The sequence below is a fragment of the Odocoileus virginianus genome, chromosome 3 (assembly GCF_023699985.2).
Source record: "Odocoileus virginianus isolate 20LAN1187 ecotype Illinois chromosome 3, Ovbor_1.2, whole genome shotgun sequence".
In the NCBI taxonomy this organism is placed as follows: domain Eukaryota; kingdom Metazoa; phylum Chordata; class Mammalia; order Artiodactyla; family Cervidae; genus Odocoileus; species Odocoileus virginianus.
The window spans coordinates 31,318,172-31,332,584 of NC_069676.1; the positions used below are offsets into that span (position 1 = coordinate 31,318,172).

Here is a 14,413-nt window from a genome sequence, read left to right on the forward strand (position 1 = left end):
GATGCCCATCAGCAGACGAATGGATGAGGAAGCTGTGGTACATATACACCATGGAATATTACTCAGCCATTAAAAAGAATTCATTTGAATCAGTTCTAATGAGATGGATGAAACTGGAGCCCATTGTACAGAGTGAAATAAGCCAGAAAGATAAAGACCATTACAGTATACTAACACATATATATGGAATTTAGAAAGATGGTAACGATAACCCTATATGCAAAACAGAAAAAGAGACTCAGATGTATAGAACAGACTTTTGGACTCTGTGGGAGAAGGCGAGGGTGGGATGTTTCAAGAGAACAGCATCGAAACATGTATATTATCTAGGGTGAAACAGATCACCAGCCCAGGTTGGATGTATGAGACAAGTGCTCGGGCCTGGTGCACTGGGAAGACCCAGAGGGATCGGGTGGAGAGGGAGGTGGGAGGGGGGACCGGGATGGGGAATACATGTAAATCCATGGCTAATTCATTTCAATGTATGACAAAAACCACTGCAATATTATAAAGTAATTAACCTCCAACTAATAAAAATAAATGAAAAAAAAAAAAAAAGAAAATTACCACTGATTTTTTTTAATCCCTAAGTTTTATTTCATATCCATACTTATTAACCAAACGAATGCTAGGACAGAACATAAATTACAGGATATGGTGAAGAAGGTAACGAAACAATATACCTCTAACCACCTCACTCATACCTTGGTTTGGAAATGGATTCTATTTCCTTCCTTCCACATCTCAGTCTGCAAAGTCTGTCCCGGGTATACTGGTTTAGCAAAACGAACCTTTAAAAGAACATGTGTTTAAGGGTTAAAAATGTTTTAATATAAAGTTTTTCCATTTGGGGAGGGGGGTAGTTTCGGGTGGAGGTTGGAGAGCATAAAAGGAAGAAATAGGCTTGACCATACTTAAATTCACAAAAACAGTAATATGATAAAATTAGTAAAGAAAGGTTATAGTTAGTATAAGTTAATTGTCTTTCTAAGCATAGAATCAATAAATAGTTCACTCTTGACAAATCAAGACATAGAAGAATAACCATATTAAGCAAAGTTATACGGGCAACCATTAGTACAACTAAAAAAAAAGCAATTAAAAGTGGTACTAATTAAGTCTGGGGAATAAGACCTGGGGTTGGCATATAGGAAAGAATAATTCTACCTTTTATTTCCTAATTTTCTATACGATTTTATTTGTTCTGTGTACATATTATTGGAAAATAATAAAAACTATTTATAATAATCACTATAAAATAGTTTTAATAATGAGAATAATCAGTGTTACCAAAGACAAGACATCAGAAAATAAATTTCCACTGCTGCATGGAGCACAAACTGATAAAAGTTTTTAGAGTTTTTTGACACTGTCTTAATGACTTTTTTTTAAAGTGTATGTCTTGATACTGTGCAGATACTGTGCAGGGGGAGTTTTTTTGTAATTTATAATGGATTAAAACTTGAAGCTAACATACTGATATAGGTTTATGTTTGCTGCTGCTGCTGCTAAATCACTTCAGTCTGTCCGACTCTGTGCAACCCCACAGACGTCAGCTCACCAGGCTCCCCCATCCCTGGGAAACTCCAGGCAAGAACACTGGAGTGAGTTGCCATTTCCTTCTCCAATGCATGAAAGTGAAAAGTGAAAGTGAAGTCGCTCAGTCGTGTCCGACTCCTAGCGACCCCATGGACTGCAGCCTACCAGGCTCCTCCGTCCATGGGATTTTCCAGAGTACTAGAGTGGGTTGCCATTGCCTTCTCCAGGTTTATGTTTATTAAAGTTCAAATGCAGCCAGTTAACATTTTTAACTAAATTAAGGTAAATTATAAAATATTAAAACAAAATAATAACAATAATTTCTTAAAGGTATACCATAAGTTTTCGTTAAGGCATACACACTGACATATGTATGCTCTTAACTATTTGATAACTTATAAAATAATCAATCTGCTAAAAATATAATTGTATATAATAGTCTTTATGATACATGTGTATTAGAGGTATTTATAGCTATGAAAAGAAAACTTGAATACCAAGTCAATGAAATAATAAAAATAATAATTTCAGTACAGTACTTCCTTTAAATGAAGTCACTAAGACTCCTTCTTAGTTACATATAATATATATTTATATATATATATAATTAATGTAGACTAAGCATTATTATAAAAAACAGAGACATTACTTTGTCAACAAAGGTCCGTCTAGTTAAGGCTATGGTTTTTCCAGTGGTCATGTATGGATGTGAGAGTTGGACTATAAAGAAAGCTGAGCGCAGAAGAATTGATGCTTTTGAACTGTGGTGTTGGAGAAGACTCTTGAGAGTCCCTTGGACTGCAAGGAGATCCAACCAGTCCATCCTAAAGGAGATCAGTCCTGGGTGTTCATTGGAAGGACTGATGCTGAAGCTGAAACTCCAATACTTTGGCCACCTGATGCAAAGAGCTGACTCATTTGAAAAGACCCTGATGCTGGGAAAGATTGAGGGAAGGAGGAGAAGGGGACGACAGAGGATGAGATGGTTGGATAGCATCACCGACTCGATGGACATGGGTTTGGGTGGACTCCAGGAAATGGTGATGGACAGGGAGGCCTGGAGTGCTGCGGTTCATGGGGTCACAAAGAGTCAGACATGACTGAGCGACTGAACTGAACTGAACTGAAGACTGCTTCTCTTCTCTAACACTAAAAAGGAACAAATATTTAAATTAATAATTTACATATACCTTAATTGCCTTGAATCTCGACACGTCATTATCTGCAAACTGCTGTAAAACATGCCTGGCAGAAAATCCAAATGTACATAATCCATGTAATATAGGCTTATCAAAACCTAAAAATAAGAGAGATAATTTAAAGACACAGTTCATGTTTAAAAACCAACAACAGTTAATTCAGAACTTCCAAAGATAATTTTTAAACTTCATTAACCTGAATCATACCATGTATTTTAAGAAACATGAAAACTATTCTATAAATAATGCTACCTGGGGAAAAAATTATGAAATAAACAAAGAAAGAAAAAAAAAATCCAAGAAAGGAGTGTCAGAGATCTGGGGACACAAAGAATTATTTTATTAGGTTTGCCTGTAACCATGAAATCATCCATGGTGATTTCAACATCCATGCATGCAGACGGTTCTTCCTCAACCTGTCAGTTCTCTGCTTTCCCCTCCAATTACCTTGCCCTTCATACTCTGTCCTTCACGATAACTCAGATCTTCATCCCCATGGTCCTATCACAGACCTTGCACTAGCAGGAGCTACCTTCCACCATAATCTGAATTTCAAGAACACCATTTTCTGAACACTACTTCCTACCTTTCCACTGCCTTTGCATAAACATATTAGGAAAGGGCTATTTTTTAAATGTCACCAGTTAAACTGCCAGTCAGAAGTAGCAATGTCTTTATTGTTTAGATAACTGAGCTAATATTTTCATTGGCACATATTACTAGCAACTCACCTGCTAAGCTAGCAAAGTTAGAATCAATGTGTAAGGGATTCCAGTCTCCACTGAGCCGGTACAAAGCAGCCTGTGGAGAGAGAATTATAAAAGTAACTAGCATATCAGTGCTTTCTGTGAATACATTAAAATAAAAACAGAAAATATGACTGGTTATTGCACGAGAAATGCATCATAATATACCCAACTCTGCTGCTGCTAAGTCACTTCAGTCGTGTCCAACTCTGTGCAACCCCATAGACGTCAGCCCACCAGGCTCCCCCATCCCTGGGATTCTCCAGGCAAGAACACTGGAGTGGGTTGCCATTTCTTTCTCCAATGCATGAAAGTGAAAAGTGAACAAGAAGTCGCTCAGTCGTGTCTGACTCTTAGCGACCCCATGGACCACAACCTACCAGGCTCCTCCATCCATGGGATTTTCCAGGCAAGAGTACTGGTGTGGGGTGCCACTGCCTTCTCTGTACCCAACTCTAGCTTTGATTAAAAAATAACTATTTCGAACAAAAAAAAGGTTAAGCGTAAATCAAATGCTTTTTGTAACACCTGCCGCTGAAATCAGTTGGGAAGGGATGAGGACTATGCAAAAATAGCAATGGGAACCAAAAACTACATCTGGGAATAACACTGGTTACCACTGCCTAAGGAGAAATTCACAAAGAGGAATTAATCAATCTACTCTCATTAAAACACAATGAAGACAAGGTGTAAATGAAAGCCTCTTCTAAGCAAGCAAAATTTATGCCAACTTTCTTGTGGGGTGTTTTAAATTGAAGCCTATAACCCAATACTAGACACATAAACATCACACACTTCTAATAAACTTTCAATCGACTGAGTGCACTAAATTCTGAGATCAGCTCATCCTACAAAAAAAAAAAAAAGAGAGAGAGAGAGACTAGTAGCTTGCCTTTAAGATTACATTTCTGCTTAGTCCAGATCCTCACATCACTTCCACACTTAGACAAGGCAGGGTTAGCAAAAAGAGTTAACAATAGGGCCTCCCAGGTGGCACAGTGAAAAAGACCCCGCTGGCAACACAGAAGATGAGGGTTCCATCCCTGGGTCAGGAGGATTCCCCTGGAGGAGGGCATGGCAACCTGTTCCTGCGTTCTTGCCTGGAGAAGCCCACGGACTGAGGAGCCTGGAGGGCCACAGGCCACAGAGAAGCAGAGTCAGACGTGACTGAAGCGGCCGCAGATATGCACAAAGGTAACAGCAGGATCAGAAATTCACTATACTTGTCAGCATTTCAGTTGTGCACCGGTCAAACGAAAAAAAAGTACTTCTCAGTACTGAAAGAAAATTCAAAAAAAAGCTAAGAGTAAGTATTTTAATGTATCTGTGTATTAACTTTGAGTCTGCTTCAAGAACTTTATCAATTGCTATGCTAAGCTTTCCAAGACTATTAAAATGTTGTGCAAAGGCTAGCCATGTCAGCATACCTGATTTTCTTAAGTGTTTTGTGTTATTTTTAATTATTGATTATTCTTTTTAAATAAACTTTATGTACAGAAAATAACATTTCCTACAATTCACAGGAAAATATCATTTACTTTTTAATATGTTTTATATAATTTCAAAAAACTTTTTTCTTTCCCATCACTCCATATGCTGGATTTCTAAATTATTCACTTTTTCAATGAATCAGTGTTTTTTCCCTTTATGTCGCTTCTAAAATAATTAAATCAAATCAACAATTATCAAATAGATGTGATTTACAAGATTCTGTATAAGCTGTAGAGGGTTAAATGATAAATTTTAGAAAGCATTTAAAAAAAACAAAACACTAGGCAAATATACATCATCATGTTACATACAAACAGAAAAAATTACAAACTTCAAACCCTAAATCCAGAGCTGGATTTGAACCTCAGTCTGTTTGATGCCAAAACCAATAATCTGTTCAGTGTCTGACACCCTCTCCTTTGGTAATTTAATAAAGAATTACATTTTAATGGATAGTATAACCAATATTCCAAAGATTAACTTTATTTAACAAAGATGATAGCTAAAATTCTAATTGTTAGAATAAGTAGTATAAGATATATAACTGGGGAAACTAAAGATATTTGTTTTCTTTCTTCCCAAATACAAAGTCTGACATCTGTTACCTTCCTATTCTTTGGTCTTTCTAGGTTATTGGGGATGAATTTTCTCTTTATTAATTAAGACAAACCATGAACCATACTTGTAATATCATACCAATTTGAAGATCAAGAAATTCTCCTAAAGAAATGAAAAACAAAATATTCCAGAAGTGACACTGGTACAGCTAAAACTATGATTGCCAGTTTTCTTACTGACTAAAAAACGACTCATTTAATTTAAATACCTGGAAAAAAGTTTATGCTATAGTGGCATAATCCATTCCATTCCCACTTCTCCTTAAAGATCTGTTCATCCATAATCACCTCCCGCCACTCTCCAATGTGAATTCTCTAATTCTTACTCCTTGTACATATATCAAGCTCTTATCTGTTATCATTATTAAGTTCTTATCCCCGTCCAGGCCATACTGCAAGCTTTACATCTCTGGTAAGGGAATACACCAGTTTAGTTCAGAAGTCACATTTTTCCTACCAAACTCTTGTGTATCATTCTCTAATAAGTAACACTTCTCTGAATGTCTTACAGCACTTATTCTATAATTTGAAACTTTGTCTTTAATCATTCATTGCTTAGAATAGATGCTCTAGTTATTAAGACATCTACACATTATTTCTAAGAGTACTTTCAGTTCCTTGTCAATAGATCACACTTCTTGATTTGTGTCTCCTACAGTACAGATCTAATTTAAAACAGCTCACAAATCCCCTGAACTTTATGTAAAATTTCATGCAAAATGTTTTGAAAGAAATTGTACATAGTTTTTCATCACATTCTCAAATGACCATGTGATACAAATGGCCAGGAACCTCTGTGAAATGATGGGTGCCCATTATTCATACAAAAAAGATCTGTTAACTTATAAACTCTTCTTTGTCACACAGCAAAGTACTCAAGTTGGCTAAAGGCCAAGGAAAAGTTCTATTCGCCTGAAAAGCCAGAAAAAGAAAATCTTTCTGCTTACTGTATAAAGAAACTCAAGTTATGGGAACTATTCGGCTTTCCTTATCTACAGCAGATACATTTTATTATTTCAGAAACCCAAGAATAATAATGGAGCATTGCCGGGCTTTCTGAACCATGAAACCACAGTCTTTTCTGTTCTTCAGTGCCATAATAAAATTAATTTCACTATGAAGCTTTAAACATAAATATGAGTGTTTTCTTAAGAAATTGATAAGAAATAGGGATGGGAAGAACATTTAAAGGCAAAAACTAATCTGAGATGAAAAGTATTATTCTATCACCCAATTATATAGCATTGAAAAAAACACGATCACTATGTTTCAAACTTAATTCTTTCTCACTCATGAAATTATATTTCTATTTGTTAGCAAACATAAATCCTGCAGAAGTTCTCATATCAATATGTCAAAATTAGTATCAAAAAATAAGTGAATTTTATAATCTGCTGTCATTACCTGTTTATTCACTGCATTACTTCACAGCTTTATGTATTCTGTTCTATATCTGCACGATTAGTATTCTGGCCATCTTAGAGAAGAACCTTCATAACTCTCAAAAACAAAGTTGCTTTTTTCATCTTCAAGGTCACCTTTTGTTTATTAAATAAATCTTTGCATGCTTACAGAATCTGTTAACTGACAGGGTAATTTTATCTTCTTCATCAGAAAACATACTATTCATGCCAAACAGAACAGATTAAATCACCTGCTCCTTCTAAGATGCTTTATTGTACCTGTCCACTAAAGTTGGCATAAAATAATCTGTCTCTACGCAGTGCAGCTCAGCTTTCTTTTCCAACAGAAGAGAGGATAACTGAAATCTACCCTTTACTTTATCCTGTTCTCTAAAGTTTTAATGAAATTCTTCACAAAGCTAGGCAATCTTTTTAAGGCAAGCAATCCGCGCCAACAAAATATGATGCTGTCTCAACTGACTTGTGAAAACCACTTTATATTTTCTTTTGATATCTAGTGGAGAAAAACAACCACTAAGTAAAAATTCACAAAGAACAAATTTCAACTACAGAAATATGCCGTTATTTCTATTATGTAGAATTCTTTTGAATTCTTAGGACTACTGTTGAATTCATAGGATTTACAGGGTATCAAGGGTTACAAGTTAAAGTGCCAGGAGCCAGATGGCTTTACCACTTTTCAAAAACACCTTGTTACCTGATTAAGTGAGGTGGTATCTGTAAGTACAGCATCAGGAGGTCTATCAGGTATGGCTACAGCTGCCTGAATTTAAAAAAAAAAAAAAAAGAAACACGACATGTTAAATAGTTAACAAAATAATTGCTAGTCTCTTTACTGAAATTGGTATTTGACAAACAACCATGTTTCAATGTACAGTTATTTCTCGGTATCCAGGACACCAAAGTTTGCAGATGCTCAAGTCCCTTATACAAAATGGGGCAGTATTTGCATATAACCTATGCACATCCTCCCATACACTTTAAATCATCTCAAGATTACTTGTAATACCCAAATACAATGTAAATACTGTGCATATAGTCTGAAAACTTTCTAGAAATTTTTTATGGGTATTTTTGATCCACGGTTAGTTTAATCTGCAGATGCAAAACCCGTGGATGCGGAACCCATGGATATGGAGGCTGACTGTAATGAAATCTGTAAGCTGGATAAAAAGAAGCTTTTTTTAATACATTCAGCACATAATGACCTTTAAAATTCTGTAACTGTGAGCTCTGTCTACATTAAGAGTTCACTGAAATGACTCTGTATAATGAAAGGAATTACATAACCAGGTCTATTCTCTAGGCAACAAACATAGATAGGGACTGTTCCCAATGCAAAAGAATACTTCTTTCCAGGGGAGGTCTTTGAGGTCAGTCTTTGAGATTTGACCAACTCAGTGGACATGAATTTGAGCAAACTCCAGGAGAGAGTGGAAGACAGAAGAGCCTGGCATCCTGCAGTCCGTGGAATTTCAAGAGTCGGACATGATTTAACAACTGAACAACAACAAAAATGATCCCATGACAACGCTTCTTAGCTGTTTCCTTGCATGGTTCTCTAGCAAACTTCGAGTTGGACTAGTTTACTTACTGCTTCCATGGAGCTACCAGACTCCTCATGAGTATCACTAAAGTAACTTTGTTTTTAAAACCATCCTTACTTTTGGTTCCAATTATTTGGTTCCAAAATGAGTCCGTTTCCTTGGGAAGAGCTTCAGAGCTCTCTATTTTTAGAGCCTGCCTTGGCCCCAGGCAAAACCTCTGCGCTACTGCAACAGAGATGAGGGCAAGGACACTGGCCCACTTCTCTCCAAGTGACATCCTCATTTACAAGAAGGGTACTGAGCAGGAGTAGGAGCTTCTGGTCTTCTCGGCTTATCTCTAGCAGCAGGGAGCCCTCACCCTATGAGCAGGCTGGGGCCAGAGTTATCTCAGCCCTAGTATTCTTAACATGCCATCGCAGAACAGAACTCTCCACACTACAAGTGGGGGCTAGGTGGGGGAAGAGAACCCCATAACTCTCGGCCACTTTCACCTGGAATAGAGCTTCTGCCACACAAGTTAGGGAAGGTAGGAGTGGGAAATAAGAAAAATGAGTGGCCTGCTCTGCCCAGGAAGATAGCGTGGCCCTATTCTGAGAGCTGAGGGCAGAAGTGAAGGTCGGGTTAAACTGGAATAAAATCCAAATTACAAAATATTTTTAGGAAAAATATGGTTTGGGGCAGATTTTGAGAACCCAACAGTAATTTGAATTGTTTTATATATAAGAAATATTCTAGACATTTAATGAGTGAAGATTTTCATTTACATCAGGATCTCTTGTACATGTTAGGTTTTTCTAAAGAGTTTTGGGTGCAGGCAAAGTTTGTATAAGTAAAGATATTCTAGTAATTATCTCATGTACATTACACTTACCTCAGCTTGTAACACATATAACATGTTATATATTAAAATATACAAATATAAACAGTACTTCAAATCCAAGAACATATTCTGATTCAAGGAAGTTTAGATTACTAAAGCCCTACTCTGTGAAATTATACATATAGTAACTTCAAAATACAGATAAGCATCCTTAATGACACACGTGTGTCGTTTATGAAGTCATAGCCTACCTTGGCTTTGTCTGATGTCCGTTTTCCACCAAAGCCTCCAGAACCAACAACAAAGACGGAGAACTGATTGTAACATATAAGTTCCTCCCCAGAGTAAGAGTAGACTGAAAAGTAAATGAAAGAAGAAAGAAAAGAATTTATCATCAAAAGATATAACCAGTTAACCAATACATGATCAGCAATCCCTGTAAATGTTTCAGAAACAGATCGCCAGTCCAGGTTGGATGCATGAGACAAGTGCTCGGGGCTGGTGCACTGGGATGACCCAGAGGGATGGGATGGGGACTCAGGATGGGGAACACATAAATTCATGGCTGATTCATGTCAACGTACGGCAAAAACCACAATACTGTAAAGTAATTAGCCTCCAACTAATAAAAATAAATGAAAAAAAAAAATCCAATTACTAAAAGGTTTTGCAATTTAAAGACACCCAAGTTTGGGTTACAGAGCACTCATTTTAATCATACACACTACCAGTCTCTAGAAGGCAGAGAAAGGAAGATCTTGACAAATCCTTTCATAACTATGAAACAGCGGTTCTTCTACCTTCTTCTAAAACTCCCCAACTGCCCTTCATATTTCAGTTTTCTCCTTCTCAAACTTTTCGGACAATTCCACTATAAAAAGCAAACTAACACACATGAAAAGACTTTTTTTATCACTACTAATTATCAGAGAAATGCAAATCTAAACTATGAGGGAGTACCTCACACTGGTCAAAATGGCCATCACTAAAAAGCCTACAAATAACAAATGCTAGACCGGGAGCAGAGAAAGGGGAACCCTCCTACACTGTTGGTAGGAATGTAAATTGGTACAGCCACTATGGAAAACAGTATAGAGGTTCCTCAAAAAACTAAAAATAGAATTGCCATATAATCCAGCAACCCTACTCCTGGGCATATATCCAGACAAAACTATAATTCAAAAATACACACGGACCCCTATGTTCACAGCAGCACTATTTACAATAGCCGTAACATGGAAACAACCAAAATATCCACCAACAGATAAATCGATGAAGAAGATGTGAGATACACACACATATACACAAAATGTGTGTGTACACACAAAACGGAATGCCACACAGCCATAACAAAAATGAAATAATGCCATCTGAGCAACAGGGACGCACCCAGAGATTATCATACAAAGCGAAGTTAAGTCAGAGAGAGACAAACAAATGTCATATGGTATCACTTATATGTGGAATCTGAAATACAAAACAAATGAATGTATCTACAAAACAGAAACACATTCAGAGATACAGAGAACAGACTTGTGGTTGCCTAGGGAGACAGGGGGTGGTGAAGGGAGGGATTAGGAGTTTGGGATTAGCAGATGCTTCCTATATACAGGATGGATAAACAAGGTCATACTGTATAGCACAGGGAACCATATTCAACATCTTGTGATAAACCATAATGGAAAAGAAGATGAAAAAGAATGTATATATGTATAACTGAATCACTTTTCTGTACAAGAGAAATTAACACAACATTGCAAACCCACTAAAATTCAGTACGATTAAAAATTAAAATGCAGATAACCACACTCTGAAATTTTCAAACATTCTGCTGAAGCCCTCAATAGAGCCTGAAATATAAAAGAGGAAATAGCAAGAATGAAGGTATAAGCTTCTGGAAGGCAGGATCATGACTCTTTTGCTCATATCATACTCTCAGCAATTAGAATAGTACCTGGGACAGAAAAAGCACCTAATAAATATGTATTAATTAATAAATCAATGAACAAACAACATGAGTGAGCACGTTAATGAATAAGTAAGCAAGTAATAAATGAAAGATAGCTGTTCCTCTTTCTACTGACTACTATCCTTGTGGGAGTTTGAGCAGCATCTAAATCTCCAGCTCTGTAAAATTAGAAATATGCTTCTGAATAACATAAGGAAAAATATAATTATGACAAAAATAAGAAAAGCCATGGTTATTTATACTTAAAATAAGACATTCATCTTTATTACACAGAAAATTGGATACCTAATGTCATCTATGTTTTATCTACAAATTCTAATACATTATTATCCATTGTCAAGCTATAGGTAAATAAATGGAGGAGATCAAGAAACAGAGTAAAAACTAAAGCTAAAATTACAACAAAACTTCAGAGTGGTACGTTACTTTTGGTAGAATGGTGAGAAGATTAAAAGAAAACTGGGAGAACTGTAGCCAAATGTTAGCCAACATTTGAAATGACAAGAAAATACAAATATCTAAAAAAAAAGAGGGAGAAGGAAGAGGAAAAGGATAAAGAAAAGATTCATGTTCTATGTGCCTATGGTGAAATTTTTAAAAAACGTGTAATAGAAAAATACTTAAAAGCATTAAAAATGTTCTAAATATATTATTAAGTAAAAACAAGGCAAGTTCCAAAACAACATATTCAGTATAACCTCAGGTATATATTAGAACAAAATGATAAAACCTACATTCCAAATACCAGATTAATATTAAACCTTCCACTGATACTTCCAAAATTTTTGATACTCTTTCTTGTTTTTGTTCTTAAACTTTATAAGATAAATTTTAAGCAAGGTGTCTTTGGCTTATGTTTAATTATTAGTATTTCAATATCTATTAAACTACTATAATCTTTTTTTCCACCGCAAATAAAATGTGGCTATGGTGTTAGAACCATATTATGAGTTCAATACGTCTGAATGTGCAAGGTTAAAAACCTAACTACCACTTATAAGAATGATTCAGGGGTCAAATAGGTTCCCAGTACCAAAGAGCTAACATACGAAAGAATATTTACAACATAGCCTAATTATCAACTGAGGGTTGTCTTTGTATTCATTCCTGCTAAAACACACCCCAGGAAGCATAATTCCCCACTGTGTTCACTAGACCAGCCACAATTCCCATCTCTGCTTTGGTTATGTTGTCACAAATCCCCTGAAATGTCCCACTCTCCTAACCCCTTATTTTCTAAAAGAGTTCGTAAATTTTTAGAATGCTAATCTTGCTTTCTCACAAATTGGAAGGTAAATAGAAACTTATTGATCAACTTCTATGTAAAGTATTATGCTGCATACAAAGGCTATCGATTTAACAATAGTATTATAAGAACTGGAAATCAGTTACCATCCAGGAGAACCACTAAACCGGATCCTTTATCCATGATATCAGCAACAACTGTTTCGCATCTTAATTTTCCTAAAATGTAAAGTAAAAATAATAAATGCATAACAAATAAATGAGACAGTTTAAAAGCCATGAATAATATATTATATGAAGACATGAGAGAATTTAACGTAACTTCCACTGGAAGTTCAGCAAAACTAAAAAAAGGCATGGTTTAGAACAATTTTCAATATGATGCTGAGTCATAAACATGAAAAGCAATCATAATGCCTGAGTTAGCAAATTTGATATATTAGTAATTCTGATAAATTAGGTGGTAAAAAGTTAACAATTTTCAATCATTCAATGAACATTTCTTAAGCAAACAATCAACACCATTTACTCCATTCCTTATGGAACCTCTATTGGCTTCAATGAGACAATGTCTCCTTCTAACCACTTTGTTCTTTCAGGGACTCTTCTTCCCATCATTTAATTGGTGACCTTTTGATGGATTATCCTTTTTTTCCAACCTGTTTCTCTCTTTTGTTCCCTACATGAATGAATGGTACTATCCACCCAATTGCCATGGCAGAAACTTCAGCATGATGCCTGCCTCATAAATTAGTGTCTAAATATATGACAAGACTTGAGTAGGCAGACATTAAGAGAAGTCCGAAGATACAAAAAGTTTTTCACTTCATCCTGAAGTCTACCAATAGCCATCTGAGCTTTTTAATAGGTAAGTGACAAATACACTTACATTTCAGAAATAATATTCTGGCTATGGTGAGATGAACAGATCTGAGGGGAGCAAGAATGGAGGCAGAGTATCTATCTCACTTGGATAGTGAGAGATAATGGTGATCGAAATGTGGTAGACAGAAATAGGATCCTAAGTGCACCGAAGGGAGAAAATCAAAGATCTTGGTACCTGCCTGGGTATGAAAGATGATTGAAAAAAATAAAATAATGCTGATGTTAACTAGGTTGCTGTCACTTTCATCTCCTAAGCTGCTTCTGATTCTTCCACTTCTATCTCTCCACCGCCACCTTTGCCTAAGCTACCATCATTTTATTTCAACTACCACAACAGACTTCTAACTAGTTACCTGCACATTCACTCTGACCAACTTTAACACATGCTCCATATTATGTCTGAAGCTATTTTTTCCCAGAGGCAACCTGATTATGCCAAATCCTTCTATTTTAAGTCCTAATGGTATCAAGTATGTTTCATCTGTAATTTTTATCACATATAGTTGTAATTATACATTTATTTGTGTGCGGTTTTTTTTTTTATTATAGGCTGCCCTCCCCAACAACTAGGTTATATGCTCTAAAAGGACACAGTCCAGATTTGTTTCATTTTCCATTTATTTGTAACCCTAACAGAAAGCCTTAGATGTTAGGAAGCAACTGATAAATAATTGTCAAATTGCAGATGATAACCCAAGATAATCAACTCCACATTTAAACAAATACCAAGCCTACTTCTTTTATATCCCTACAGTTTCTCCACTTATATCCCTACTGATGCCTACAATCCTCGTCAATCAACCACATTCTCTAACCTAGATTATTACAAAAGTCTCTTACAAAAATCTCCTTCCCTCTGTCTCATTCCCTTATCAATCCAAGCACTACAAACAGGAACCAGAGCTGATGCTTTCTAAAACCCAACATTTGA

The 14,413-nt window shown here is 36.0% G+C and overlaps 1 protein-coding gene across 2 annotated transcripts in view; it reads right to left on the reverse strand.

Annotated features, from left to right (window-relative positions):
- Positions 1-14,413, reverse strand: part of HSD17B4 (hydroxysteroid 17-beta dehydrogenase 4) — a 100,076-nt gene that overhangs the window by 21,453 nt on the left and 64,210 nt on the right. For both annotated transcript variants that reach the window (XM_070465128.1, XM_070465129.1), the window contains exons 15-20: positions 12,745-12,816; positions 9,635-9,738; positions 7,714-7,779; positions 3,470-3,539; positions 2,730-2,836; positions 705-791 (exon numbers count right to left, since the gene is read on the reverse strand). In XM_070465128.1, coding sequence (XP_070321229.1) covers positions 705-791; positions 2,730-2,836; positions 3,470-3,539; positions 7,714-7,779; positions 9,635-9,738; positions 12,745-12,816 — 506 coding nt within the window. The remainder of the gene's footprint in view (positions 1-704; positions 792-2,729; positions 2,837-3,469; positions 3,540-7,713; positions 7,780-9,634; positions 9,739-12,744; positions 12,817-14,413) is intronic.